The sequence below is a fragment of the Corythoichthys intestinalis genome, chromosome 7, assembly GCF_030265065.1.
Source record: "Corythoichthys intestinalis isolate RoL2023-P3 chromosome 7, ASM3026506v1, whole genome shotgun sequence".
Classification (NCBI taxonomy): Eukaryota; Metazoa; Chordata; class Actinopteri; order Syngnathiformes; family Syngnathidae; genus Corythoichthys; species Corythoichthys intestinalis.
The window spans coordinates 18,213,527-18,240,197 of record NC_080401.1 but is presented as its reverse complement, the minus strand read 5'-3'; the positions used below and the strand labels follow the sequence as shown (position 1 = coordinate 18,240,197).

Here is a 26,671-nt window from a genome sequence, read left to right as displayed (position 1 = left end):
TATTATGTATTTTGACATTAGCCAGTGATCACAGACAACGATATCATTTTATCAAGTTTGCAAGACAATGACTTGAAAATGCCAAGAATGGTTTGACATACAGAGGGATTAAAATCAAATAACAAACCATACGCATGGCAATGAGATGACATTTTTTAAACTATTTTATGCATTAAGTTGAATTCCATGCAGTTTCTTTTGAAGGTTTTTGTGACGATCATAATGCAGAACCTTAACCAGTCACGACCTCAAACACTTACAGCAATAATGAATATTAACAAGCTCAGACATTTGAATCCAAGTGATATTTTAAAAGTGGGTCAGTAGGTTTATGGGTCATGTTACACAAAATATGTTCATTAAAGTCTATTTCTTTGTAAAACAATGGCATTGTTGAGTATATCAAATATGAGTGAATCAAAAACAGCAGTGCATATATGGTAAAGGAATAATGGTCGTCAAGGAAAATAGTAATAAGTACAGGCATGAAAAATGGGTCAGGGGTTAAAAAGGTGAGTAGGGTGTGGAGGAAATATGTTCCGGCGTTCTGCCAAAATGTCCTCCGTTGGCGAAACATGAGGCGAATTTGAACATTTTAATTTTTCACATAAGGCTTAATATTTGAGTCAGCAGGGATTTAATTAGTTGAAGGAGTTGATTTCAACCACCATTGACTCGCGCTATCTTAGCCACTCCGGAGCCCTGAAACTAACAATTAACATGCAAACTGCACAGAATTTGTTCAAATCAACTCCAAGGACTAATTAAACCCCGTCTAAGTCAAAGATTAAGCCTAATGTAAAAAATTCGGAACTTCCCCTTTAAAATAAAGACCATTGAATATGGCCATTAAAATATTGTCTATAAAAGTTTTAGAGCAATAAAACAAACAACAAAAACGAATAAAATGAACAAAAATCGTTCAAAGTATTTCATAATGGGTCCAAATTATTTTTTGAACAGATCATGTGACTATGGCACCTTAGAGACAGCCGTTTGCTTTTCTTAGCCAAAACTACAGCTGAGGAGGCAAGATGGATATTTAGAATTTCTTTAAACCTAAGCTTTCAAAACCTTCTACAACAACTGAGCTTGAACCGAGGATTGAGCACGAGCAGTAGCAAAAAGTCCTGGCTGTCTTGTTACCTGTTGTGCTGTAATTCCAAGTGGTGCTTGAATTCGATGCTTTTAAGGGTCGACAGTCTTTTTCAGCCAGCACAAAGTTCGCAGCGAAATGAGATATTTTTGTCATCTTTACTGGACAAAAATGTGAAGTAATGGCTGTGTTTCCAGTGTACAAATGCAACCGTTTGTAGTATATCTCCTGCCTATTTCATTGCATCCTGGCGAGGTAGCAAGGCTATGTTGTTTTGGCCGCAAACTCCCAGCGCTTACGGCTCACGCATCATGATAATACACGTGACCCGTTTTTTTCCCATCCCCGATTAGAAAATGTGACATGTGATGTCACTCCCATGACTACAGTATTCTTCATTCTGCATACATTATGGGGCAATAATAAAATAGTAACGCACAGGCATCAAGGAAAGTAACTTTAATCAGATTACCGATTTAGAAAAATGAACGCGTTAGATTGCTCTCTACTGAAAATAATCAGATTACAGTTACGCATTACTCACATAACGCATTACTGATAACACTGCTTTTATATTACCGTTAAATACACAAGCTTGACGCTAACTTAACGGGAGCTATTGTTTCACCGGAGATTTGGCTAGCTCCGGCAGTATCCAATGCAAGCTGCAACGAACGGCAGTAAATTTGTCATACCGCAAAATATGAAAACGATTGAAACCATTACTCACCAAATTCAATATGCTGGCAAATGCATTCATCTAAAAAAAATTGGGAGGGAGACCTCCCCTCGTCCAGCGAACGTGAATTTGTGCTTAGGATAAGATCATCGGTCGCAATTAGCGATCTTTGACGCTCCCCTGAAGTTTAAATGCGGGGGGCATTCAAACTTGTTTCTATCTCAGCGGCTGTGATTAACCTCAATGAAGTTGTATTGAATTTGAAAGGAAAATGTGTGTTTTGTTTTTGGCGAACATTTTCATGAAGCTAAACTGTTGAAGCTACTCACACGTGGAAAAATACGACTGTACAACATTTTAAATGTATTCATTTGGTATATTTCAGTTACCACAATTTGAGAGCTCAATAAATTGAAGAGAAGTTCGCCTTGTGTTTGGAGTGTTTGTTTTTGGGTTTGCTGGAATAGCGTCACTGACACAAGCAGCATCAAACAGGGGAAGGGGTAAGCGCTCCCGCGCCAAGCCACTTCTGGCTGCATTTTTGACACATGAAAAATAACGAATACGTACTACTGTATGACGGAAAATTTTAGTGGTTCTGTAACCGCGACGTTTTCATAGCATGGTTTTCATAGCATAAACCGTGAAGGTAACCGGCACATGCCTACACCTGGCCCCCCCATCCCCGTTAAAAATTTTCTCCTCGGGTCTACACGATTCACGTAGGTCATCCTTTTTTACTTCAAAACGGCGAATTTCGCCGAAAGGTGAGAGATTTTCATGCCTGTAAGTATGTAGGTGGATACTCACGATGCCCATGGTATGAATCTCGGGGTTTGGCCCACGGCTCACTCTAGTTGATTGGCTGTGGGTTGGAACCCCCGTGCCCCTCAGCAGTCCCCTTTGGCTCCCACCTTTATCTCCCTTCTCCTAGAACCCATTCCTGTTTTTACAAGATGGGGTGGGTCGCTGGTTTTCAGCCTGTTATGCTTTTGGTTGGGTAGGGTGTTACGGGGCAGACTGTGGTAGTGGGGGGTTGCCAGGCTGTCGGCTGACGTTGCTTGGAAGGCTATGTGCCCCTCTTGAGGTTTGGCCTTGCCTTGGTGGAGCTGCCAGACCACTTGGGGCTCTTGGCATTGATGCTGTCCTCTTGACAGTGTTAATTCGCTACAATATCGTTGTAGACAAGGCTGTAGGAAATACATCAACTCAACACATTTAGGCCCCTTTCAGACGTATATCCCGGTACATTCCCGTGTAATGCGACGCGGAATTTACTCGTGTCATGGCTTTCACACATGGAGAGCTGTACCGAGAATAGACCGGGGTACACCTTCACAGACTTGTACCATGATGGAGACACAGCGTTCTCTGTGCTGGGAGGGCTGCTAGCGCGATTTTATAAACCGGACATTATGTAATTTTTGGTCGGCATCGGCAACAAAATAAACCACACATTTCCAAAGATAGACTATCTTCCTCACCTCTACGATGCAGAAGCAATTTAACGTTTTCAGTTTCATTTTGCTATTTCCTGTTTGGCATGTTGATAATTGCGACGTTTAGCTTTTTGTCTTATTGCAAAAAGAGAGGAAATGACGATCGACCCGCCATGATATTTACGTCATCAGCCTTCGTGCCATGACCCGGGAATGAAGATCCTGTTTTTACATGTTCCGCATCCCGGGTATGTCTCGGACATTATACGACGATGCACCCAGATAATTGTCCGCGTAATCTCAGTGTCAGTCGACCCGGGAAATTTCTTTGTGTTAAAGGGGCTTTAATGTTTCTGATTCTAAAGACAGTGTTGTTCATCTTACTGAAAAAAGATAAGTAGTTACAGTTACAGATGACTTATCAGCAAGCTCTGCTGTAGCCTGATAATGATCCTGATTATTTGATTCATGTGTGTTAAAGGAGGGAGATATGGAAAACAAGCTGAATAGCGACTCTCGAGGACTGGACTTGCAGCCCCCTAAATTAAAGGCTCATCACATCAGTAGTCTTGGCTACAGTCATTAATACACAACACAGACGAACACCACCGGTTACAAGAGGATTGAACTTACCTTCATAAAAGAATGTGACTCCTATATATTGATATGGTAGTCACACTGTATTCCATGTTATTCTGCTATGGTGTTTTTTCTTCCAATTAGGTCATAATCTCGTTTTTATGAACCACACAATGTCCGGCTACATTTCCATTAAATAAAAAACAACAAAAAACGGAAGCACACGGGCATTGATTCCCCATTTTGCATGAACATGAAGTTGAAGAGGATAAAGAGTCAGGTGTCATCGGGTTTTATTTTTGTAAAGTGCAATAAAGACCTCATAACTGAGATATAAGAAACTAAAATAAACAATATTGATCAGCTTAAGGTTAAATTCAAATGAAACACATTGATTTTAACAATCCTCTATTTAAGAATTTTTGATAGTGTGACAATCGTAATAGAGAACCTTCAGCACCCACCTCCAACACAACAATATTGAGTGCTGACATTCATTTGATCAGTGTCAGCTCAAAAGTGGGTCATCGTTTTATTTGGTTATGTTTCCCGAAAATACAGATCATTAAAGACATTTTATTCTCAATCTAATACTGGCATAAAGCAATGAAAAATGTACTAAATATGACTAAAACTAACAGATTTGATTTGAAGCAAAGTTATACATACTACAGTAACAGTGGTGCAAGTTTGCAAAAAAACAAAAAACAAAAAAAGCAACACTCTCGGTAACCCTTTGACCAGCAAGGGGCAGAGTCTGCTATAACAAAGACAATGGTTTTTTTGTGAGCTATGTGGGAGAAAGTCTTACATTATTTTAAGCAACATTGCATTTCCAGGGCCTGTCATTAATCATCTGGAATGGGGCTATTACAGTTCCCGTGGTAGATATAAATAGGTCCATCACAACGATAATACAACTGAAAGACATCTCTGTAGCCATGGTCCCTCCACCAGGTACACAACTGCCGGTTCCAACCACAGGCCAGGGAGTAAAACAGTTCTGGGTGTTCCATGCTGATCATGGTGAAAAAGTCCTGGTCTCCGAGGTGGCCCTTGACGCTGTACTTATCAGCTAGCTTGGTCACATTTCTTGTATCCAGCAGTTGGTTGTAGAGAGCTGAGGCCCTCATCGCGGCGAGGTCTAGCAGCATCACACCGCTGTTGAAGCCAGGGAGACCCTCGGGCGGAGGGTCACCCACTCTGGTTTCAGGGTTTTCCTTGCGGTATTGCCAGAATGTGTGTCTGTGCATGAAGAGGAGATGTCAGCTAACAAACTGTCAAAACTGATTGCGCAACAACACTACCCGTGAAAGAAGAGTACAGTTTTAAGTAGATCTACTGTATATGACAAATATGTCAGGTCAGTGTTATGCATTACACTGTACTAAACAAACTAACCCAACCAAACTGGGCTCACCTGAACGCTTGATGGAATAGGGCTTTTGCTTAACTGTCCCAGTTTGCAGGTCTGTGTGAAGTACCTTTGTTTACTGAATACCAGCAACCTGCTGCGTTTGTTTTGTCCATGTGCCAAGTTCAATAAACCAGATTACCTCCGTTATCAACAGGGGAACAGCTGTGACACATTTGATCAAAATATGACTCGATCATTTTTTTGACGGCCTTATGTATGTACTGTAAGCACCACATCCATAGAATTGAGCAGCAACTCTGCTCTCATACATATTTGCTGAGCTACCAGCCAAGTGGGCAAAAAACAGGAAGCAAGCAGGTCCAGAAGTGCTCGGGGCCCATGCTAGCTCAGCAACTTTAGTGCCAACAACCAGCTGCAGGAACAGTGGATGTTTTGTAGCACTTCAAAATATCATCTTACTCCAAAGGCAGGTTTTGTTCAACGTAACCAGAAAGTCATCGTAGAGTAGAATATTGACCGATGAATGGTAGAGACAAAATTACAAAGTTGGGTAAGTGTAAAGGACTGAAAATAGATTAACTGAAACGTTATACAATAGTACCTTGGCATACAAATTTAATCAGCTCCAGAACCTGGTTTGTATGTTGAAATGGTCATTTGTCGAGATGGAGTTCCCCAAAAGAATACATTATAATTAGGGTTGGGCATCGAACATCGATGGGACCAGGTTCTTACACTCCGGTTCTCCCGAAACCGTTCGAGTTTGGCGACCGTACTGCGGATAAAATTCCCAGGGCGGAGCAAGCCACAGCAAACAGACAGCTGAGTGGACCAATCAGTGATAGGCAGACGTGACTTTAGTAAAGCGACAAGAAACTAGCGCGGCGCGAGCGGAGAAGTTTATTTAACATGGCTAGCGCGAGACACACTGTTGTCAATGACTTGCGTCGATGTGTTTTTGGTCATTTAAAACTGATTTTACCGCGGATTGGAACATATTCTCGGCTCTCTCGTTCCCCATATGTGTTGTTTTGGAGACGACTTCCGACGCGCAAGAGTGACGTTGCTCGTTAAGAACACGTCAAGCAAATAATTGAAAATGATTGCACGGATGATTTCATTCGGCTTGAGAGGGTCCCAGATTATTGATTGAAAAATACAGGGAGAACAGTCTGGCCGTGCCAGACAAAAAGATATTAGCCTAACCAGTAACACTTTATTTGACAGCGGCATCATAAGACTGTCATAAGACCAAAAAAACCACCATGACGTTTTGAACCAACTGGCTGCATAGCTTAATTATTTCAAGAGGCTTCATTTGGCCATTTCTTCTCCCTTGGGGGAGACAGTCAACCTCTGCTGCCATCTGCTGTAAACAATGGTGTCGTACAACATGCCTCCTAGCATGCATTGCAGCGCGACAGATGTAAAGAACAATCAAAATTCATGTTCTGTGCTAATTATTTTTTCAGTTACTATTCCAGTTGTTACATTAATTGCTAGCTCTGATATTCGGTAACACTTTATTTTACAATGGCGCTATAAAACTGTCATAAGACCATCATAATTATGACATGACAATGCCATGAGCATGAATGAATGCCAATGACTGATGTCATTTTGTGCCATCCGGCAAATTATCTCACTTTTGAATAGATGTAAAAGATCCGAGGGAGCTGAACATAAGTGGAGTGTTGGTGACATAATTTGCCAAATGATACTTAGTGACATCTTTCAGAAGCATTCATTAATGCTCATTATAATGTTATGTCATAATTATGAGTCTTATGGCAGTTTTATGACACCACTGTCCAATAAAATGTTACCTATTAACCCAAATAAATCAACAAATAAGCTGTCCTGGACTATAAGCCGCAAGATTCAAAATGAGGTAAGAAAGTAGCGTCTTATAGTCCGAAAATAACAGTATTTAAAAAAACTTAACTTAATAGTTTACAAGCAACTCCTCTATACGTATGCCTGCCCTTTGCTGCAGGATGAAGCATGTGAAACCGTATCTAAGGGTGACGAATGATGCTTGTTATACAAGAGTCACTCACAAAGTGCGCTCCATGAAATCAAGTGGGGAAAGCATTTAGTTTGAGTCATGCATTGATGCTATATATGACCTACATCTAACAGCTGTAGCTCATCCTGCATTCAAGTCCCTGCAGAGTAGTTTTAGACTGCCTGTACGTGCCCTGCAACACATTCACAGTAAGCTAAGTTCATATTTGTAAATACAGTGTATCACAAAAGTGAGTAGACCCCTCGCATTTCTGCAGATATTTAAGTATATCTTTTACACATGACAAGACAAGGTACACAAGAAAGCCCGCCCGTCTCATCAAACCATAGGACAGTGTTCCAGTAATCCATGTGCTTTGTTGACATGTCTTCAGCAAACTGTTTGCGGGCTTTCTTGCGTACCGTCTTTAGAAGAGGCTTCCTCCTGGGGTGACAGCCATGCACACCGATTTGATGTAGAGTGCGGCGTATGGTCTGAGCACTAACAGGCTGACCCCCCCCCACCTCTTCAATCTCTGCAGCAATGCTGACAGCACTCCTGTAACGGGTCACATGACATTTTGGAGGGAAAAAGACAAGCAGTACTCAATTTGGACATTTAGGGATGTATGTAGTTTCTAAGGAGTGTACTCACTTTTGTTGCCATGGGTCTAGATATTAATGGCTATATTTTGAGTTATTTTGACGGGAAAATAAATTAGCTCTATAATATAAGCATCACACAGACTACTTTTCATTGTGTCAAAATGTCATTTTGTCAGTGTTGTCCCATGAAAAGATATACTTAAATATCTGCAGAAATGCGAGGGGTTTAATCACTTTTGTGATACACTGTATATTTTATTTGTCTGAATGGTTTCAAGACAAATAACTGGTCGCCTTATTTTTTTTCCCACAGAAAATAGTTGGTGCACACAAGGCCCTTGACCATATGGCCTGTGCTGCTACTCATAAAGAAAGAAAAAATGCATTCTCCACTTGGTTCAACACAAGAGCTAGGCTGCTCCTTACACAATTTAACCAAAGGCAGTTTGGTTCTCAGAGGCGCAACACATACTGTATTTGTTGAATGTCACAGTAGAAGCAAATTGTGGCTTAGACAACAATTTGCTTTGCACATTATTTTTTTTCCATCCCAAGAGCTTCACATAAGTGTTTCTTTTTATTTACTTTAAAGCACTTCCAAGTCATTTTCCAATGTTTGTCACTGTTTTTTGCATAGCATGGGTCAAAATGGGAGGGTGCCCTGGTTGAAGTGTGTTATCTACAGTGGGGCAAATAAGTATTTAGTCAACCACTAATTGTGCAAGTTCTCCCACTTGAAAATATTAGAGAGGCCTGTAATTGTCAACATGGGTAAACCTCAACCATGAGAGACAGAATGTGGAACCCCCCCCCCCCCCCCCCCCCCCCCAGAAAATCACATTGTTTGATTTTTAAAGAATTTATTTGCAAATAATGGTGAAAAAAAGTATTTGGTCTATACCAAAAGTTCATCTCAATACTATGTTATGTACCCTTTGTTGGCAATAACGGAGGCCAAACGTTTTCTGTAACTCTTCACAAGGTTTTCACAAACTGTTGCTGGTATTTTGGCCCATTCCTTCATGCAGATCTTCTCTAGAGCAGTGATGTTTTGGGGCTGTTGTTGGGCAACTCGGACTTTCAACTCCCTCCTCACCCCGTGGCGTCAAAATGATAACAAGAATGGAGAGCAAAAATCCCAGAACCACACGGGGGGACCTAGTGAATGACCTACAGAGAGCTGGGACCACAGTAACAAAGGCTACTATCCGTAACACAATGCGCCACCAGGGAGTCAAATCCTGCGCTGCCAGACATGTAACCCTACTGGAGAAAGTACACGTCCAGGCCCGTCTGCGGTTCGCTAGAGAACATTTGGATGATCCAGAAGAGGACCGGGAGAATGTGTTATGGTCAGATGAAACCAAAATAGAACTTTTTGGTAAAAACACAGGTTCTCTTGTTTGGAGGAAAAAGAATACTGAATTGCACCATACCCACTGTGAAGCATGGGGGTGGAAACATCATGCTTTGGGGCTGTTTTTCTGCAAAGGGACCAGGACGACTGATCTGTGTAAAGGAAAGAATGAGTGGGGCCATGTATCGAGAGATTTTGAGTGAAAATCTCCTTCCATCAGCAAGGGCAATGAAGATGAGACGTGGCTAGGTCTTTCAGTCTGTGTCCCAAACACACAGCCAGGGCAACAAAGGAGTGGCTTCGTAAGAAGCATTTCAAGGTCCTGGAGTGGCCTAGCCAGTCTCCAGGTCTCAACCCCATAGAAAACCTGCGGAGGGAGTCGAAAGTCCGTGTTGCCCAACGACAGCCCCAAAACATCACTGCTCTAGAGCTGAGGAGATCTGCATGGAGGAATGGGCCAAAATACCAGCAACAGTGTGTGAAAAGCTTGTGAAGAGTTACAGAAAATGTCTGGCCTCTGTTATTGCCAACAAAGGGTACATAACAAAGTATTGAAGTGAACTTTTGGTATTGACCAAATACTTATTTTCCACCATGATTTGCCAATAAATTCTTTAAAAATAAAACAATGTGATTTTCTTTTTTTTTCTGCATTCTGTCTCTCATGGTTGAGGTTTAACCATGTTGACAATTACAGGCCTCTCTAATATTTTCAAGTGGGAGAACTTGCACAGTTAGTGGTTGACTAAATACTTATTTGCCCCACTGTATGTAGGTTTTTGATTGCAATTGCTTTTAGAAGTGAATTTAATCCGCATATGGCAGGTTTTGAAATTTGGTCAGACCGTGCATTATTCTACAGTGGACTTGCCCTCTTCGTTTTCCTTCCATGCACACTAAAATCTGTAGCGCCGAAGGGCAAGCTCCTCTTGAATTGCTCTCTTCCTGGTTCTAAACCAAGCCGGACAAAGCATACAGTATTAAAGTAATTCTTGAAACCTATATGATGTGCATTGGCTGTTGTTAGTTAATAGTACTTTTGTGACACAAACAGTTGTTGTCTTTGTCACTTCTTTTGTTCCCGTGACCGCCACCCCCTGCCTCTGTTAGGTGGAGGCAATTTGCGTGGCGGCCAAAGTCGGCCTTCTTGCCTGGTCCTCGATCACCTTTTTTACTTTACTATCTCCTGTGTGTCACCTCCGGACATCTGGAGTACGAGGATGACCTCCAGCCTTGACGCACCGTGCAAGTGTGTTGTTGTCAAGTGAGCAAATGTTTTACTTAAGTCGGAATATTTGAGCATTTTCGAATCAGGAAGCTTATCTGCTGACTGAAATTTTTTGTCTTTAATTGTGAAACAGCGAAGCTTGGTATCACTGAGAACGTAGTCAGTCTCGACGATCAGGTCAAAGTTACCACAAGCATTGCAGACTTCCACGAGCTTCCCACCACCACAGCTAGTTCCCTGACTGCCAATCAGAGCCAATCAAGAGTTGACATTTAAACATTAAATATTGAAATTGGATGTAGTCAGCTGCATATGCATAATGAGAATTGAGATTTCACAGAAAGACAGAAAAAGGACCAGCTAAAATGGCTAGGAAAATTATATAGCATCAAAGGTTATGATAAACAATGTAGTGTCACTTGAATTCTTGTCTCCTTATTGACCCGTCAGATGAGGGTGTGTGTGAGGGGGAGTAGACGACTTGAGATATGGGCATTTTGAGAGAAAAACTTGGTCGCGTAACAATTTAAACTCTCAAGGAACCACCGGGTGTGTACAGTCAGTACAAACTGACTATTATGTGAACCTAATTATTATTTAAACTTATTACTTAAAATATAGTCAGTACAGCCTTATAGTCAATACCGTTCTGCTCAATTGACCACATTTTATGGAAAATTTGCACATGGCCTCCTTTAGTTCTGCACTGTGCTGTGTTTATAACTTGTATCCATGACACTTATGTAAATGGGCCTTGTCTCTTGGGTTTTAAAACACACCAAATTCAGCTGGAGCGAAAAAGACATGAAGCTTATTTATTTTCCCTTTAAATACTGTAATATTGAACTTCTTAGTGGCAGGATGTGAACTGAATGGAGAGAGGAAGCATTGTCCTGAAAAATACTCTGTCCATTAGCTTCCAATAGAAGTGGGAGCTCAATGTTCAAAACAGGAAGGTTCTCCCGAGGAGAGGATGCACACGGGAGTACAGACTCAATGCACGTAATGGCTGCGTGCTAACCACAATGACCTAAATCAGTATACACTACCGTTCAAAAGTTTAAGGTCATCCTGAAAATTATGTATTTATCATGGAAAGTCAAAAATTTCAGCTGCTCCTCCCATGAATTGGATTGGCTTGATGGCTTGATTGGCTTGCGTACCATACGGTCAAGCTGCTCCCATAAACAGTTCAATGGGGTTCAGATCTGGCAACTCCATTACATACAGAATACCAGCTGCCTGCCCTCTAAGTAGTTCTTAAATCATTTGTAAGTGTGCTTTGGGTCATTGTCCTGTTGTAGGATGAAATTGGCTCCAATCAAGCACTGTCCTCAGAGGGTATGGGATGGCATTGCAAAATGGAGCTCTCGTTTGGTCTGTCTATTTATTAGGGCTGCAACTAACAATTATTTTCATAATTGATTAATCGGACGATTAATTAAACAATCAATTAATGTCACTTTTTTCAATTACCTTCACAATTTACCTTCAAGTTGTTTAAGGCATGTTGTAAGTAACAATGAAGGAAAAAATGGATGACTATTTCCTTCAAAAATAATATTTTATTTACAGCTTCCTGACTTAACTGTAGTCTACAACTCTATTGACTATCAAATTCGTTGGCACCTAATTTCAGAGATTCCCCTACATATAAAAGATTGTGGCACGCTGCCACACCAAAATAAAAGCCGCCACGCCTTGCAAATGAGATTTTTTTTCTAAGGCCGCCTAATGTAAAGGGTTCAGCCTAGTATAAAGGGTTCAGCAGCAAAAAATGGGAGAACGGGTGAGATAGCGAGAGAGAGCGGTTGCATGTCGCGACAGCCCGCTCTTATGTTGTTATTGTTTTTCTTTATTATTGTTGCCACAATAATCTGGGTAAGCCAATACCAACTCCTCTCCTTCTTCCTCCCATCCGGGGCATTACAATATTTTGGATCGTACTTTTCGGCAAAAGTGAGCAGTGGATGGCGGTCTTGGACGGAACAGCAAGTCTGAATGAATTTGCGCCGAGAGGCGGGGCCCAAAATAGAACCTTGCACTATTTTCAAAGCGCCGCCGCGCTAATGTCAACAACGCATCCAATAGCAGAGGGGCAGGTGTACTTATATCTGTGCTATCAGGCTGTTTCGACAGACGGATATACTGTACGCACTCATGGCTGATGAAACCTTGATAAATGCGTTTTTTTCCCCCAGGTTTTGCAAGCTCTGGGACACTCGAAAAATGACTCTCGTACCTCTCCTTGTTAAGCTAAATGGTACCTCGATGTGCGTTTGTGTGGAAATGTAGGTCATGAAATACAAAAAGAACTATTCAAATTCTCACCGAAACTTATACAACTCTTTACATGGCTATTAGAATTTTCCCCTACTCCTTGAAATGGGTCCGTTAACAGAAGGACTATTATTGTTGTGGTATTGTAGTACCTATTAGGGCCAAATAAAAGGAAACAAAGGACTACGAGATGTAAGTCATACTATTGCTGCGAGAAAAAAAGTCGTATTATTACATAGGGTAATATAGCTGTAATCAGTTATGCATTTTATGTACAGTACATGTACCGTAGCTGAGAGCTAGGACATTAGCCTGGCTAATAAAATATTTCAAATAGATCTTTGTTATGGTTCTTCTTGGAAAAAAATGTGAAAAAAAAATCTCATTTGTCATGATATGACGCAATTTCGCCGTGGCACGACATGGTGAGGCTGTCTGACTCCGATGCAGCCCACCACCACAACTTCAAAAAATCCTAGGGGAAACCCTGAATTTATTAATCAACTCACTCGATTAGTTGTTGCAGCCGTATGAAGAAGCTAATTTAGAGAGTAAGATGTCTGAAAATTTGCAAAAATATGAATTGTTGTTTTCCAAAGTAAAAGCAGATTTTTGTTCATGTCCGACTTTAACTTAACAAAACACAGGTGATGAAGGTCCTAAATGATTAATCGGTTATCAAAATAGTTGTCGATTAATCTACTAATCGATTAATCGATTAATTGTTGCACATTTACTATCCATCCATCCATTCATGAGTGCCTAATGCCATCCGATAAGCATGGTGGATGCTCATTTGCTGCTCATTTTTATTGCCTCACGTTGTCGTTACTATTGGCTCTCCATTTCTTCAATATTATTCTAGACTGATATTGAACCTGTTTTCAGAACTATGCTAACTACCCATCCAAAGATCCGGGTGTAGCCTTGATTAAATCCAAATAAACGATTTATCAGAATCCAGACTTTTTGTCTATATTAAATGCGTTATGAAATAGGGTTATGCAATGCAGTTTGTACGACACTGCATGCTGGAGGAAGGCAAACAGAAAAGTAATATCCTCAGTGACGTGAACTACGTACTGTTGTCGACTCTTTAATTTCCTTCCAAAACTTTACTTGCAGGGGTACGGTTGTCCTTAGTAGACTCTGTTATCAAACACGGGCAATAGAGATCCTGACGTCGTACTTGCTTTCTGTGAGAGTGCTGTTATTCTGTGTAAAATGTATGGGGTCTAATCACAACAGGATGGTAGATGATTCAGCGGTCTGCTACAGATACACATCTGAGCCAAAAACATCATTTATAGATGTGAAGCGTTATCGTCAACACACATTTTCCCCTATTAAATACTCCTTGGAGCACGTTGAGACCAAAGTCAAACAGTCCATTGTTTCTTTACCAACGATGAGCCAAACTTGCAGGAAACAACCAGGATAAGCATTTGTTCCAGTAAGCAGCTGCAATACTAACTTCCCACCTGACCTCACTTCACATAAGTGTACCATGCTCCCTAGACACCAATACACACAAATGGTTGAGCTACAGAAAAAAACAAAGCAGAGGACCAAAGAGCTCGGAATTTATCATTGTATAAAAAAGCATGTGCAATTGGTCACATTTGCTCTTAAGCAGATGTTAAGCCAACCAGGAATGAGGTCTTGAAATGCTGATTACAACCTAAATCACATGTTCTTCCTCACGTTTGTCCATTTATTAATACAAAATTTACGACAACAACAACAAAAAATCTTAGTTTAACCAAATGCATTCTCGTCTTGATAACTGATCACTTTTGAAATATACACAAAATTGTACATACAGCATCAATAATCCAGCCAGCATGAGTAAAAAAAAAACATTTGTGGCAAGGGATTGCCAGTTAAGAGGCATGAGGAGATCGTTAATTTCCTACAAAAGGGAACAAAGTGACATGGGATACGTGAATCACAGCATGGCAACCAAGCCTTTGCTGATTAGAAGGTATCTCCGCGCCAATTTCTCACTAATCTCCCGAGAATAAAAGAGCAGACCATCATTACGCCAGCAGCACCGAAGCAAGATATTGAGTGGGCGCTCGTGAGCAAACACCTGAGGAATGACTAAAAATGAAATAAAAAAACAATTCTTATTCAGCAAATGCAAAGGTCATTACAGACAAATCGAAGCTTAAAAAATATCATCCCATCATATTCTGCTAGCTAGAAAACCTCCATCATGTTTTACTCAAACATGACTATACCTAAAAACATACCAAGTCTAAAAAAAAAAAAAAAATACAAGCATTTGATTCATTAGTCTATGGATAATCAGCACAAAAAGTGTTTCCAACTCTATAATAGAGTAAAATTTAAATTACATTTTTTACACACACTATAGGGTCTTTTAAAAGGCTGCAAGTAGCCAAGTAACACGATTTCAGAAAAGCAACTGTATGTCAAAATGTAAAGTCTACTTAGAATGACCACATTAACCTTTAGTACTTTAGTTCAATGAACCCAAAATTTTGAACATTGAATAGGTCCAGGACAAATTTGAGTACTGCCCCCTCTAAGCTGCGCTCGTGCGCAATCGTGCACGGCTTTCATATACTCAGCGCACAAGAAAACCTATGCAGCGCACGAAATAAAATTCAACAGAAACATATTGTACCATCAATAGGAATACTGCCTGTCAGCGCCGCAGCGATGTGGTAGCGCGACTCTCCTTTCGGTGCGTTCGATACGGTAACGCGATGCTCCTATTAGTGCGTTCGATAGGGTAACGCGACACTTCTATTGGTGCGCTTGATACGGTAACGCGACACTCCTATTGGTGTATTCGATACGGCAACGCGACGCTCCCATTGGTGGAAAAAAGTGAGCTTGACTCCTGTGCTGATTAACTGAAGCAACATTTCTCTGCCAAGCTTTGCAAGCGCTACAGTATTAATTATTATCCGTTATCTATAGATATCTATTTACACTGAAAACAAGGGAATTTAACTAGTTTTAAGGAGATATGTTTTCGCAGTGTAGCTGCTCAGAGACGGAGAATAGGAATCTTGAGTGTCTTTATTGTCTGAACAGTTCTAATGCTTGAGTTTGATATACTGTAATGCCATTGTGGTTGTTTATTATGTTTTATTTATTAACTTACACATGCCACAAGTGGACCTTACGCAGGCCAAAGCAGGACTCTTCCTATGTTTGATACATAACACATTTCATGAACAACGAGATTTTGGTCTTTTATATTTTAAGTAGGCCAAATCAATTAAATTAAAAGTAGACTAATGAAAAATGCTGCTTTAATTTCATTCTTTAAATAAGCAATGTAACTAGCTCTGATCCATGGTTCTGAACAGGTATGATACTGGTGTGTGGCCACCCTTTACACATCTCATGTTGCTCACCGTGGTCCGCAGTTTGCTCAGGGAGCTTGTGTGTCTGCTCAGACACATGAAAAATTAGAGGGAACATTGAATTTGAGTTATTTTTTATGTCGGAATTTTTAAATTTTTAAAAAAATTTTAAAACTTATTTCTTTTGAAAATTTCCATTTAAAAGGCCTAATTAGCATAAAATTGACCAAAAATGGTTGGAAATTTTTCATTTTTTTAAATAAGAGATTGACTACATATTTTTTTTCTGAAAAGGAAAACAATGAAGATAAATTACTAAAATGTGGACATGACAGATGACAAAATAAGGCTGCATAATGTGTTCAAAAAATATCAACATTGTGACAATGGATTGTGTACTATGTTTATCACAATGAATTGCAAATATACTATAATTTTTATATAATTAGGGAACGTAATTATTAAGATTGATGTTACTTTCACATGGCAAGGAATGAATAACAGTAATGCCTTTTTATTTTTTTCTCTTCACAGGTTTTTTGTATTAAATTTTATTTGTATGGCACTTTTGTTACATTTAAATGCAACATACAGAGCTTCACATAAAAATAAAAGTAAGTTTACTCATAGGTTCCTACGCATCTGCGAGACAGTTTTAATCTTCAAGAAAATGTTGATGTTTCATATGCAAACAATATATTCAAGTCATATTTTTGATAATTGCTCCTAACAGTAAATAAACTACTTGCCCAAAACATTTTTCGAAAAATACAGCTTGTGGTTTGCAACAAAGTTGAGCTGTGGACGAAAAGCTTGGATGCCTTCAGCAATATCGACTCGATAACTCAAAAACTGTGTACCATAAATTCCTGCCTTGATAAAATGGCATCTGTAACAGGTGGCGTGTCGTGGAACATGTGCTACCTGTACACAGGCTGCATCTCCCTTGCGATGCCAAGTACTGCTCCTGGTGGAAAGTGGTTAAATTCTTTAAAGAGGTCCCTGATGTTGGTCCTGTACTTCAGATCCAGGTCAAGCTGCACAATGCGCGTCAAATCTGAAAGTAGGGAAAAAATAATCACACTGTCTACGACTCTTCAGCAGCTGTGTAAACACACAAGTAATTCATTCAGGAAATAAGAGCCAATGTGGAGGAGTTAAAGACGTTACATAAAGCTGTTATCAAAACGTAACGGTGGACCTGAATGAGGAAATTCCATACAAATGTACAAACAAATAAAAATATCAGGTAGGTATGCAAAAAACTCAAAGTGCACATTGGCTAGCATAGAGGTGCCGAATAATGAACACGGCAGATTGTTTGTGAAGAAAAGTGTATTCAGGAAACTAAAATTCCATAGTCATTGTTTCAACTTCCTCATTATTTTTTTAGTTGGCATGGCAATTAAAAACGGGAAATATTCAGTAGAGGTTCCATGGGCAGATGATGACAATTACTTTGTGGTTTTAGAGAAGAAAACATTTATCGTCCATTTGCGTAAAATGGACAAAACTTACAATATTTGAAACCGAGTAACAGTGTGCTTGCAAATTCACATGGCAAACATAAATTATGCCTCAAAAAATGGCTTCAATTATTAAAAAAGGTAGTCCAATAATTGGGAGATTTTGGGGAATAACCTCCTTCCCTTAGGAAGAGCATTGAAAATGGGTCGAGACTAGGTCTTCCAACTTGACAATGGCCTGAAGCAGACAGTCAGAATTACCAAGGAGTGGCTTCGTAAAAAGCATATCAAGGTTCTGGAGGGGCCTAGCCAGTCTCCAGACCCAAACCCAATGGAAAATCTTCGGAGGAAGTTCAAACTCCGTGTTTCTCAGTGACAGCCCAGAAACCTGATATATCTAGAGTACATCTGTGTGGAGCACTGGTGCAAAAATCCCTGCTGCAGTCTGTGCAAACCTGGTAAAGGATACAGCAAACTTTTGACCTCTGTAATTGTAATCAAAAGCCACTGTACCAAATATTAACATTGATTTTCTCGGGTGTTCAAATACTTATTTGTAGCAGTATAATAAAAAATGTTTTTTTTTTTTTTAATCAAACACTGTGATTTCGGGAGATTTCTTTTAGATTGTCTTTTACAGTGGACAAGCACCTACCATGAAAATTTCAAACCCGCCTATAATTTCTAAGTGAGAGAACTTTGCAGGGTGTTCAAATACTTATTTTCCTCGCTGTATATTGCCATGTTATTTTTTTCCAATATCATTCAGGCCTAATTTATATACCGTATTTTTCGGACTATAAGTCGCAATTTTTTTTTCATAGTTTGGCTGGGGGTGCGACATACTCAGGAGCGTCTTATGTGTGAAATTATTAGAGCTAAAACGGATCTCGAGCAACTCGAGTAACTCGAGTTTAAAAACTGATCCGAGTAATTTTATTCACCTCGAGGAATCGTTTAATTTTGCCAGCTCTAAGCATCCCATTTAGCCCGAAATACTTATAATGCGGGACATCGCGCTGATGTCACGTGCGTAGAGGAAGAAGCAATTAAAAAACACAAAAAACTTACTGCAGCCGACAGCCGCTACTAACAATGCCGACGTTGCTAAAAACTACGCTCTCATGATGCTAAGGTGGTAGCAGTTAGCGTCTGATGCGTCTCATAGATATCACGTTTGTAGAACTAGATGCGAAATGACAGGCTCGTTAGTCTGACAGACGCGTTAGTAAACAGCCGCCATCTTAAAACAGTAGACTTTCGGCGCTAATAAATAAGATTAATGACTGTCACTCGGTCACGTAACGTTAGCCCTGAGGAAGGCTAGGTTTCTATTAATTATGACCACTGTCGATGTGTGGCTAACATGTCTTACATACAGGCTTTATTTAATCTGTGAAAACATAGCGCTGATAGAGATGGTATAAAATAAAAATGTAATAATGCTAACTGTCAATTTTAGCTCAGTAGTCATTGCTGGATAAAACAAGTAGCACTGGTCCCTAATGTGCTCCATTACAGTAGGTATCATATACAGGGTGACCCAAAAAAAAAAGTTTACACTGCCATAATACAACTTAAATGCCATGTTTATTCATCTTTGAATTAGAATTTAATCACAAATTATACATTATTGTAAAGAACGTACAGTACACTCTATTTTTCAATCTGTCCTCCCTTAAGTGTCGCAACAGCCTCCAGGCGCCTACGGAACGCTTGACAGGTCTTCTTTATGTAGGATGCTGTCATCTTTTCCCAAGATCTAACAATGGACCTCTCCAAGGCTGCCACAGAAGTTTGTGGCTTCTTACAGGCACTGTCCTCCACAGTTGCCCATATGCTATAATCCAGGGGATTGAGATATGGACTCTGGGGTGGCCACATATCACCTTGTCAATCAACTTTTTGGTCCGCACAGATCGGCACTTCCAGACCCAGGTTTTTGTGAGGCTGTTCCAGTATCTTTCAGCTTCTTTTTAACTTTGTAGACTGCACATCTGGATATTCTCAGATTTGCTGCAATCTCAGTAGGTGTCAGACCGGCACGCAGCAATTCAGGTACAGCTAAAGTTTTCTTCATTTTCAGCAGAAGCACAGGAATTGTAGAGACGAGAGATTGCCAGCTGCATTGAGTGACCTTAAAGAATCACTTAAGCATGACAACCTATTTAGATATGTTTCAATGGCTTTTAAACAAGCAGTCAACTGAGTGTAAACTTTTTTTTGGGTCACCCTGTATATATTTTGAACACTGCAAAAACTCCTATCAGGACTTACAGTTTAGACTAAGGACTTACAGTTTAGACTAATGTAAAACTTAACTAGAACTTCAAAATAAGCTTGACACAAATGGAAATTTGTGACATGTTCAATTGAAACATGTGGGAAAAACCTAACTTTTAAGTGATGCGTGTTATCAAGCGTACATATATATATATATTTTATAAGATCTAAAAGTTTTTTTTCTTAATGAAAGAAGTGAATTAGCCTTTTTTTTTTTTTTTTTTTTTTTTTTTTTAAATTCTAGTCACATCTGAGATGCAATTGTTGGATGTTTTCAACATTGTACATCCAACATAAAGACATTGATTGACTGAAAATGGTTCAATATTGGATAAAATGTCTTGTTTTCTCACGTATATTTATAATTGCTCTTCACCAAAAAAAACTCGATTAATCGATAGAATTTTCAGTCGATTACTCGATTACTAAAATATTCGATAGCTGCAGCCCTAGATATCATTAGTACATTATGATATCATTTCACGTGTTATTTTGGTGTTTTGGAGTGACACTGATGGTTCTGTAAAATTGTTAGTATGTTCTTTATGCTATAGTTATCTGAATAACTCTTAATAGCTATGGCCATGTTCTGCCTTTGGCAATGTGTGTTCAATTGTATTATTGACTGTTATTTTGAAATGCATGCTTTTAGTTTGTGACGCTTTCACGCACACGTGGGGGCGCACTCGCACTTGTTTATGTGAAGAAGAACGCTCACACGCCAGATGAAGATGGACAGCTACGCAGCTGTGAGTGAGTGGCGCGAGTTAGCGAGAAACACGGCTGCCAACCTACGTTCATTGTTTATGCTTGTAAAATATCTCTGCAGAGGTAACACCTGTGCGTGTATCATCTTTTCTGTTGTTGTTGTGTGTTTTCCACGCGTGATTGGACACTTAGAGCCAGTTGTGTGGTTGTTTGAACGATGTGCTAATGCTAGCGAACGCATGTTAATCGTTTGTCATTGCTGTAATAGCGCCTCATTAATATTTATTTACGTTTATGCGAACCTGTTTGGTATCGAGGACGAAATTGATTCAGCAAGTTATACGGACGTCCAGCATCGTCACTTGGGAATTTAGCTCGCTGCATAGCCAGGACCGAGCGGTAGCGTCCTGGTGAGGACAGTATATTCGCATTTCGTTGTTCATGCACTGTACACTGTACACCTATTCAGCATGTTGTTCTCTATTGTATTTTTTATATTAAATTGCCTTTCAAGATGACATATCTGTTCTATGTGTTCGATTTTATCAAGTAAATTTCCCCCAAAAGAGCGACTTATACTCCGGTGCAACGTATATACAGTACATTTTTTCTCTTCGTTGGGCATTTTATGGCTGGTGCGACTTATACCCAGGTGCGACTTGTAGTCCGAAAAATACGGTATATTTTTTCTTTTTAAGGGCAATGCCAAAAGATGCAAAAATATATACGTTTTATACTGCGCAACACTCCTGCAAAAAGCGGAAAAGGAAATACTGTAAAAAATACAGTATTATGAAATGTTTGGAACTTTTGTTCGAATTTAAAAAAAAAAAAAAAAATTGGGACTCGGTATCAGCAGATTCTCAAAATCGGGTGCCCCAGACTTGGACGCAAAAATATGCGATCGGGACATCCCTAGTATGGTCACATTTTTACTGTACTACATCCCGCATTACAATAAGAGCATACAGAAAGATCCATTCAAAACAATTTTCTGGGTAGGGGTACCATTTTAACAGGGCTTCCAATCTCAGACCTCCAATTTTAGACATCCTTAAATTAATTTAAAATAAATAAATAAAATTAAAAAATAATGCTCTAATTAAAACTACCAAGACGTGCTGCTTAAGCAATGGACATTTTTGGTGAGGGAGGTGGATTTTGTTTGAAAGTAGTCTTTTTTTTGTTTTGGGGAAAAAAACAAAAAAAACAAACAAAAGACTGGTTTAGATATAGAAATATGACTGTATTCATTTGTTATTTTAAATTTTTGGGCTAGAAATATTGTATTTTGGTTTATATAATAATTTTGCTACTAATTATACGGTATACTTGTAATAAAATGTATTTCTTACATTAAGTTGAATGTTGTAGGAAAAGGTCTTTATACCGCCTGGAGGGAGGGCTCAAGATCTTACTTAATTATGTTCCTCTTCTCAGCGAGGACACGAACTAAAATTGTTACTCCTCGGACAACTTGAGAATGAAATTTAGAAGGTAGTATATTCTAGGGATGTACACGCGTCAATCTTCAGAGCCTGATATAATTTTTTTTTTTTTTTTTTGTCTCAGAGCTGAGTATTTACATTAATTGTTTATAGAACTATTGTTGCCTGTAGATTCTGAGTTACCTAGTAGAAGGCATGCACGCTCTTCTGGTATGCAGACGTATTGCCTATTGCATAGGTGTCAAACCCATTCCAGTAAGGGCCAAGTGGGTGCTGGATTTTGTTCCAACCGATACCGTGCAGAGAGTTTAACCAATGAACTTCCTACTGAAACAAGCAGCACCTGACAAAGTTTAACTGATTACACATGTAAAAGATCTGATTGGTGAAAAGGTGTCCTCTTCGTTGGTTGGAAAGCAAACCTGCACCCACTTGGCCCTTTCTGGATTTGGTTTGACACCTGTAGCCTATTGGTTGAGAGTTAGCCTATAGAAGGCATGCAAACTCTTTGGGTGTGCTTATTGTGTCTCTGGGCTGATGACACGTTTATGGAGCAAGTTGGGTGGTAGTTTACTTGAACTTGTCTAATAAAAGATATTTAAATTTAAGACATCATTTTCTGAAAGACATCTTGGGTCAAAAAAGTGATATGAATAAAATCGTAAGTTTGTGTATCGTTACAGCGCTATATTGGTTATCAACCATTATATTCACAGCAGGTTTTGAGAGAAACATGACAGGATACATTTCAGTGCGACTTCAGACCTACGCTTCAACAAACAAAGCAACATTGCTACTTCACTTTAGCTAATTTGTTGTCAAACACCGCTAGCTACTGTCTGGGTTTCTAGCCTGAGCTAGGGCAGCTTGTACTCCGATTTAAAAAAAACATCAACACCAAAAAATAAAATATCACTAGGCTCGATGTTTGAGATCCCTGCTCTAGGTCATTGCTCTGAAGAGGAACGCCCATAGACTATAGTGAGAACGTGTCATCAAAACCTTTCTAAAACACTTCAACTGTGGATGCAAGTGACCAAAAAAGGCCAATGCACAATGGAGCCACATATTTTCTACTCTTTCCAAACAAGGAAGCTAACTGCACATCAAAATGCCATTGTGTTCTATTTTAACATGGAGTGGGCTTTCACAATTGATTAGCTTTGTTGGCTTGCACGCGCACAGCTTAAATATTTTGAGTGGAACAGGAAGTGGGCTTGTAATTGTTACAATCATGTGATAAAGTTGCTTTGATGTTGACTTGACACAGGTTAAAATAGGGTTAAAATGTTTTTTTTTTCAAGCTTCACCTGGCATTACTAATGTTGTATGTATGTGCAAACAAAGCAAGAGAGTAAAATCTGCTCGTCTTATCCACCTCTGCCAACAGCCACAGTAACATAGCACTTAAGCACCCAAAATGCATTGTAACTTAGGTTTTGTTGTTTTCATGATTGGATATTTGGGATGATCAAACAAAAGATGAATAAATGAAAAATCGGATCTTTTGCCAGATGGAGCCGACTATTAACTATGTATTTACTGTATGGATAAAAAGGCAGACTATGAAAGGATTTTCAGAAATAAGATACATGGCAAGTCTTTGCTTTTCTTGCATTATACTGCTTGCTGCAGGAACGTTGATGAGTTGATTGGACAAATAATGTTATTATAAAAACTGAGAGAACGCTAAAGGCTCTGGTCACAGGAGATAGCACTATGTAGCAACACCTAAGCTCAGCTACAAAACAAAAGGCCCACTGTTATCTAAGCACGCTTTTATTTTTTCAGAAAGAATGTGGGTCAATCTCATTAGGCCTTAATATCCCCCCTGATGTGAGCACTTAAAGCGTATTTACTGGGGGTCATTGTTTTCTGTTTTTGCCAATACTGAATGGAAACAATTTTACAGAAACACAAGAGCACATGAAATAATTTTCTTACTTTTCACCAAGGACACTTATCACACATTGTGCAAATATTACATTTAAAAGGATTTGGTCAAACCTCAGTTTTTGTCTTCACAGGGTAATTCAAATGGCATTTTATGCTACTATTATTATTACTACATCTTTTTCGAAATCTTGGAATTCATGCACGAAGACTTTTGGGCTACGTTCATACTACAGGCACAATAAGTGTCCTTGGTGAAAAGTATGAAAATTATTTCATGTGCTCTTGTGTTTCTATAAAATTGTTTCCATTTGTAGTATGAACGTTCATACTACAGGTCTTAATGCACGAATCCGATTTTTTTCGTGTTTTTCCGGCTCGAGTGAGGCATTAACTTGACGGTCTGAACGTGACAAGTCGCATAGAACTGGACCATTTCAAATCCGATCTGGCTCACTTTCGTATGTGGTTCAAATCCGATCTGGGCCACATTTTTCCAGACTGTCGCGGCGGTCTGTACTGTCCAGTCTCTCAAATCGGAATTCATGCAGCAATTACGTCATCAAAAAGCGAGAGAGACGCTACGGCAGCGGTGCAGCTGTGCGTCATTAGCGCCTAGCTTGCATTGAACACGGCTTTTGGGGAAGGGCCAGGCTTGACAACAGTCATAAAAAAATAAAAATGAGTCGAGGATAAGCCTAAGAATGATCGGTTTTCTGTCTGCTCCATATAAGCAATATTTCAACATTGCTTACACGGCCCAGAGTCGGGGCAAACTGCCCGTATGTGTGTGTGACATGCACGGACAGTGCGTGCATGCTATCGATCCATATACTTTGAATATAACCCTAAACTGGGATTATTTATGTCTGTTATTTGCGTCCTCTTTTTAAAAAGCAAAATATGATATCCCTGGAATGACAGATGACAGCCAGCATGTGTGGTCATTTGTTTTGATGCTTCTGCGCATGCGGGTCATCCTGCTCAGCGCGTGTCGGACTGCGAATTAGTGCGCATGCGTAATACTTGAATGGTCTCAATGGACAAAGGCAGTCTGAACGGGCACGCCGAAAAAACAGATATGACAAAAAAATCGGATTTGTGCATTAAAACCTGTAGTATGAACCTAGCCTTAGACGATCTGTGTGAGTGCTGCTTAAGTCCTTGCTTCTATTTTATATATTACATTACATATTATATTTGTGTTGAAAAAAATGGATATAAGGGAACAATATCGCCATGGCTTGCAGAGAGCTTGCGCAGCATCAGATTAACTCAGGGGATGGGTAAAACAAACAAACAAACAAACAGGAAAAAAAAGACTTAAATACTAAGGATGTCACCGAAATCGGAAATGGGGCTGATCACGCTAACCAGTGATTAACCCTTTTCAGAGGATCAGAATCGGGTGAAAAGGATTGGGTTTTTAATAATAATTTAAAAAAAAAATATATATATATACACACACACGTATACAAACTGTATATACAGTCATGGACGAAATTATTGGCACCCCTGGAATTTTTCCAGAAAATACAGCATTTCTCACAGAAATTAATGCAATTACTAATGTTTTCGATGTGAATGTGCCTATTTCTTGGATGTGCATTGGAAAAACACAAAAAAGCTGAAAAGAAAAGCCTAAATGTACACAATTTTACACAGAATGACAAAAAATGGCCTGGACAAAATTGTTGGCACCCTCAACACAATATTTGGTTGCGCATCCTTTAGAAGAAATAACAAAGCAATCGCTTCCTGTAACAATCCACAAGTTTTGTGCACCGCTCAGATGGAATTCTGGACCACTATTCTTTTGCGAACTGTCCCAGGTCTCTCTGATTTGAAGGGTGCCTTCTTGCAACAGCAATTTTGAGATCTCGCCATTGTGTTCAATATGGTTTAGATCTAGACTCATCGATGCCCACCTCAGAATTCTCCAGTGCTTTGTCTCCTAATATTTATTGGTGATATACGAGGTATGTTTTGGGTTACTGTCCTGTTGGAACACCCATGACCTCTGACGCAGACCCAGTTTTCTGACACTACACCCTGCACTACACCGGCCCAAAACATTTTGATAGTCTCCGTATTTCATGACTCCTTGCACACTGTCAAAGCACCCAGTGCCAGAGGTAGCAAAACAGCCCCAAAACATTATTGGACCTCCACCATGTTTGACTATAGGCACTGTGTTATTTTCTTTGTAGGCCTCATTCTTCTTTCTGGAAGATGCCAACCATTTTGTCCAGGCCAGGTTAGCCGCCGAAGTTTCCTCTGCATTTCCGCTACTCCCTACGAGAGCGTGCAGTCTTAAACAACAAGAACAACAACAACCGTGGCAACTGGGGATTCTGCTACTTTTGACCAGACAACCTTGGACACAAATTGACGATTGATGGTAACGTCATGACTAAGTGTATTATCTAGTTATATTTTATATTAGTTTTACTTCCCTTCTCTGAGAGAAGTTTTTTTTTCTTCATATGAGCTGTACATGTTAGAAATAATATTACTGGTGTAAAAAGATTTGAAATACTTGGTCTCATTTCTTTATTTAAAAAAAAATAAAATAAAAAAACTAGCATTTGAACAGTCTTTATACTCAAAGTACAAGCCAAACCTGGTCTTATTCTTTAGATAAGAAAAAAAAAGCATTTGAACACTTAATCACAATGCAAGCCAAGGTCTTAAAAATAGCTCGTTTTTATAACCCAGAAATCAAGTCTCACACTGATAGATGAAGTTGTTCACCAGGTTAACATGTAATTCAAAGAAGGCAACTATACTGACGAAAAAGAGGCTTAATTCCAGGAATGTTAATGACTGATGGTGTAACAGTTGTGTTAACTTCTGTCCAGGCAGCATAGGTTCAATTTC

The 26,671-nt window shown here is 39.5% G+C and overlaps 1 protein-coding gene across 2 annotated transcripts in view; it reads right to left on the bottom strand.

The window, feature by feature from the left end:
- Nucleotides 1-4,069: 4,069 nt before the first annotated feature.
- Nucleotides 4,070-26,671, bottom strand: part of xxylt1 (xyloside xylosyltransferase 1) — a 32,837-nt gene continuing 10,235 nt past the window's right edge. For both annotated transcript variants that reach the window (XM_057842155.1, XM_057842156.1), the window contains 2 exons: nucleotides 16,918-17,050; nucleotides 4,070-5,038 (listed from right to left, as the gene is read on the bottom strand). In XM_057842155.1, the coding sequence (XP_057698138.1) occupies nucleotides 4,642-5,038; nucleotides 16,918-17,050 (530 nt within the window). In that variant the 3' untranslated portion in view covers nucleotides 4,070-4,641. The remainder of the gene's footprint in view (nucleotides 5,039-16,917; nucleotides 17,051-26,671) is intronic.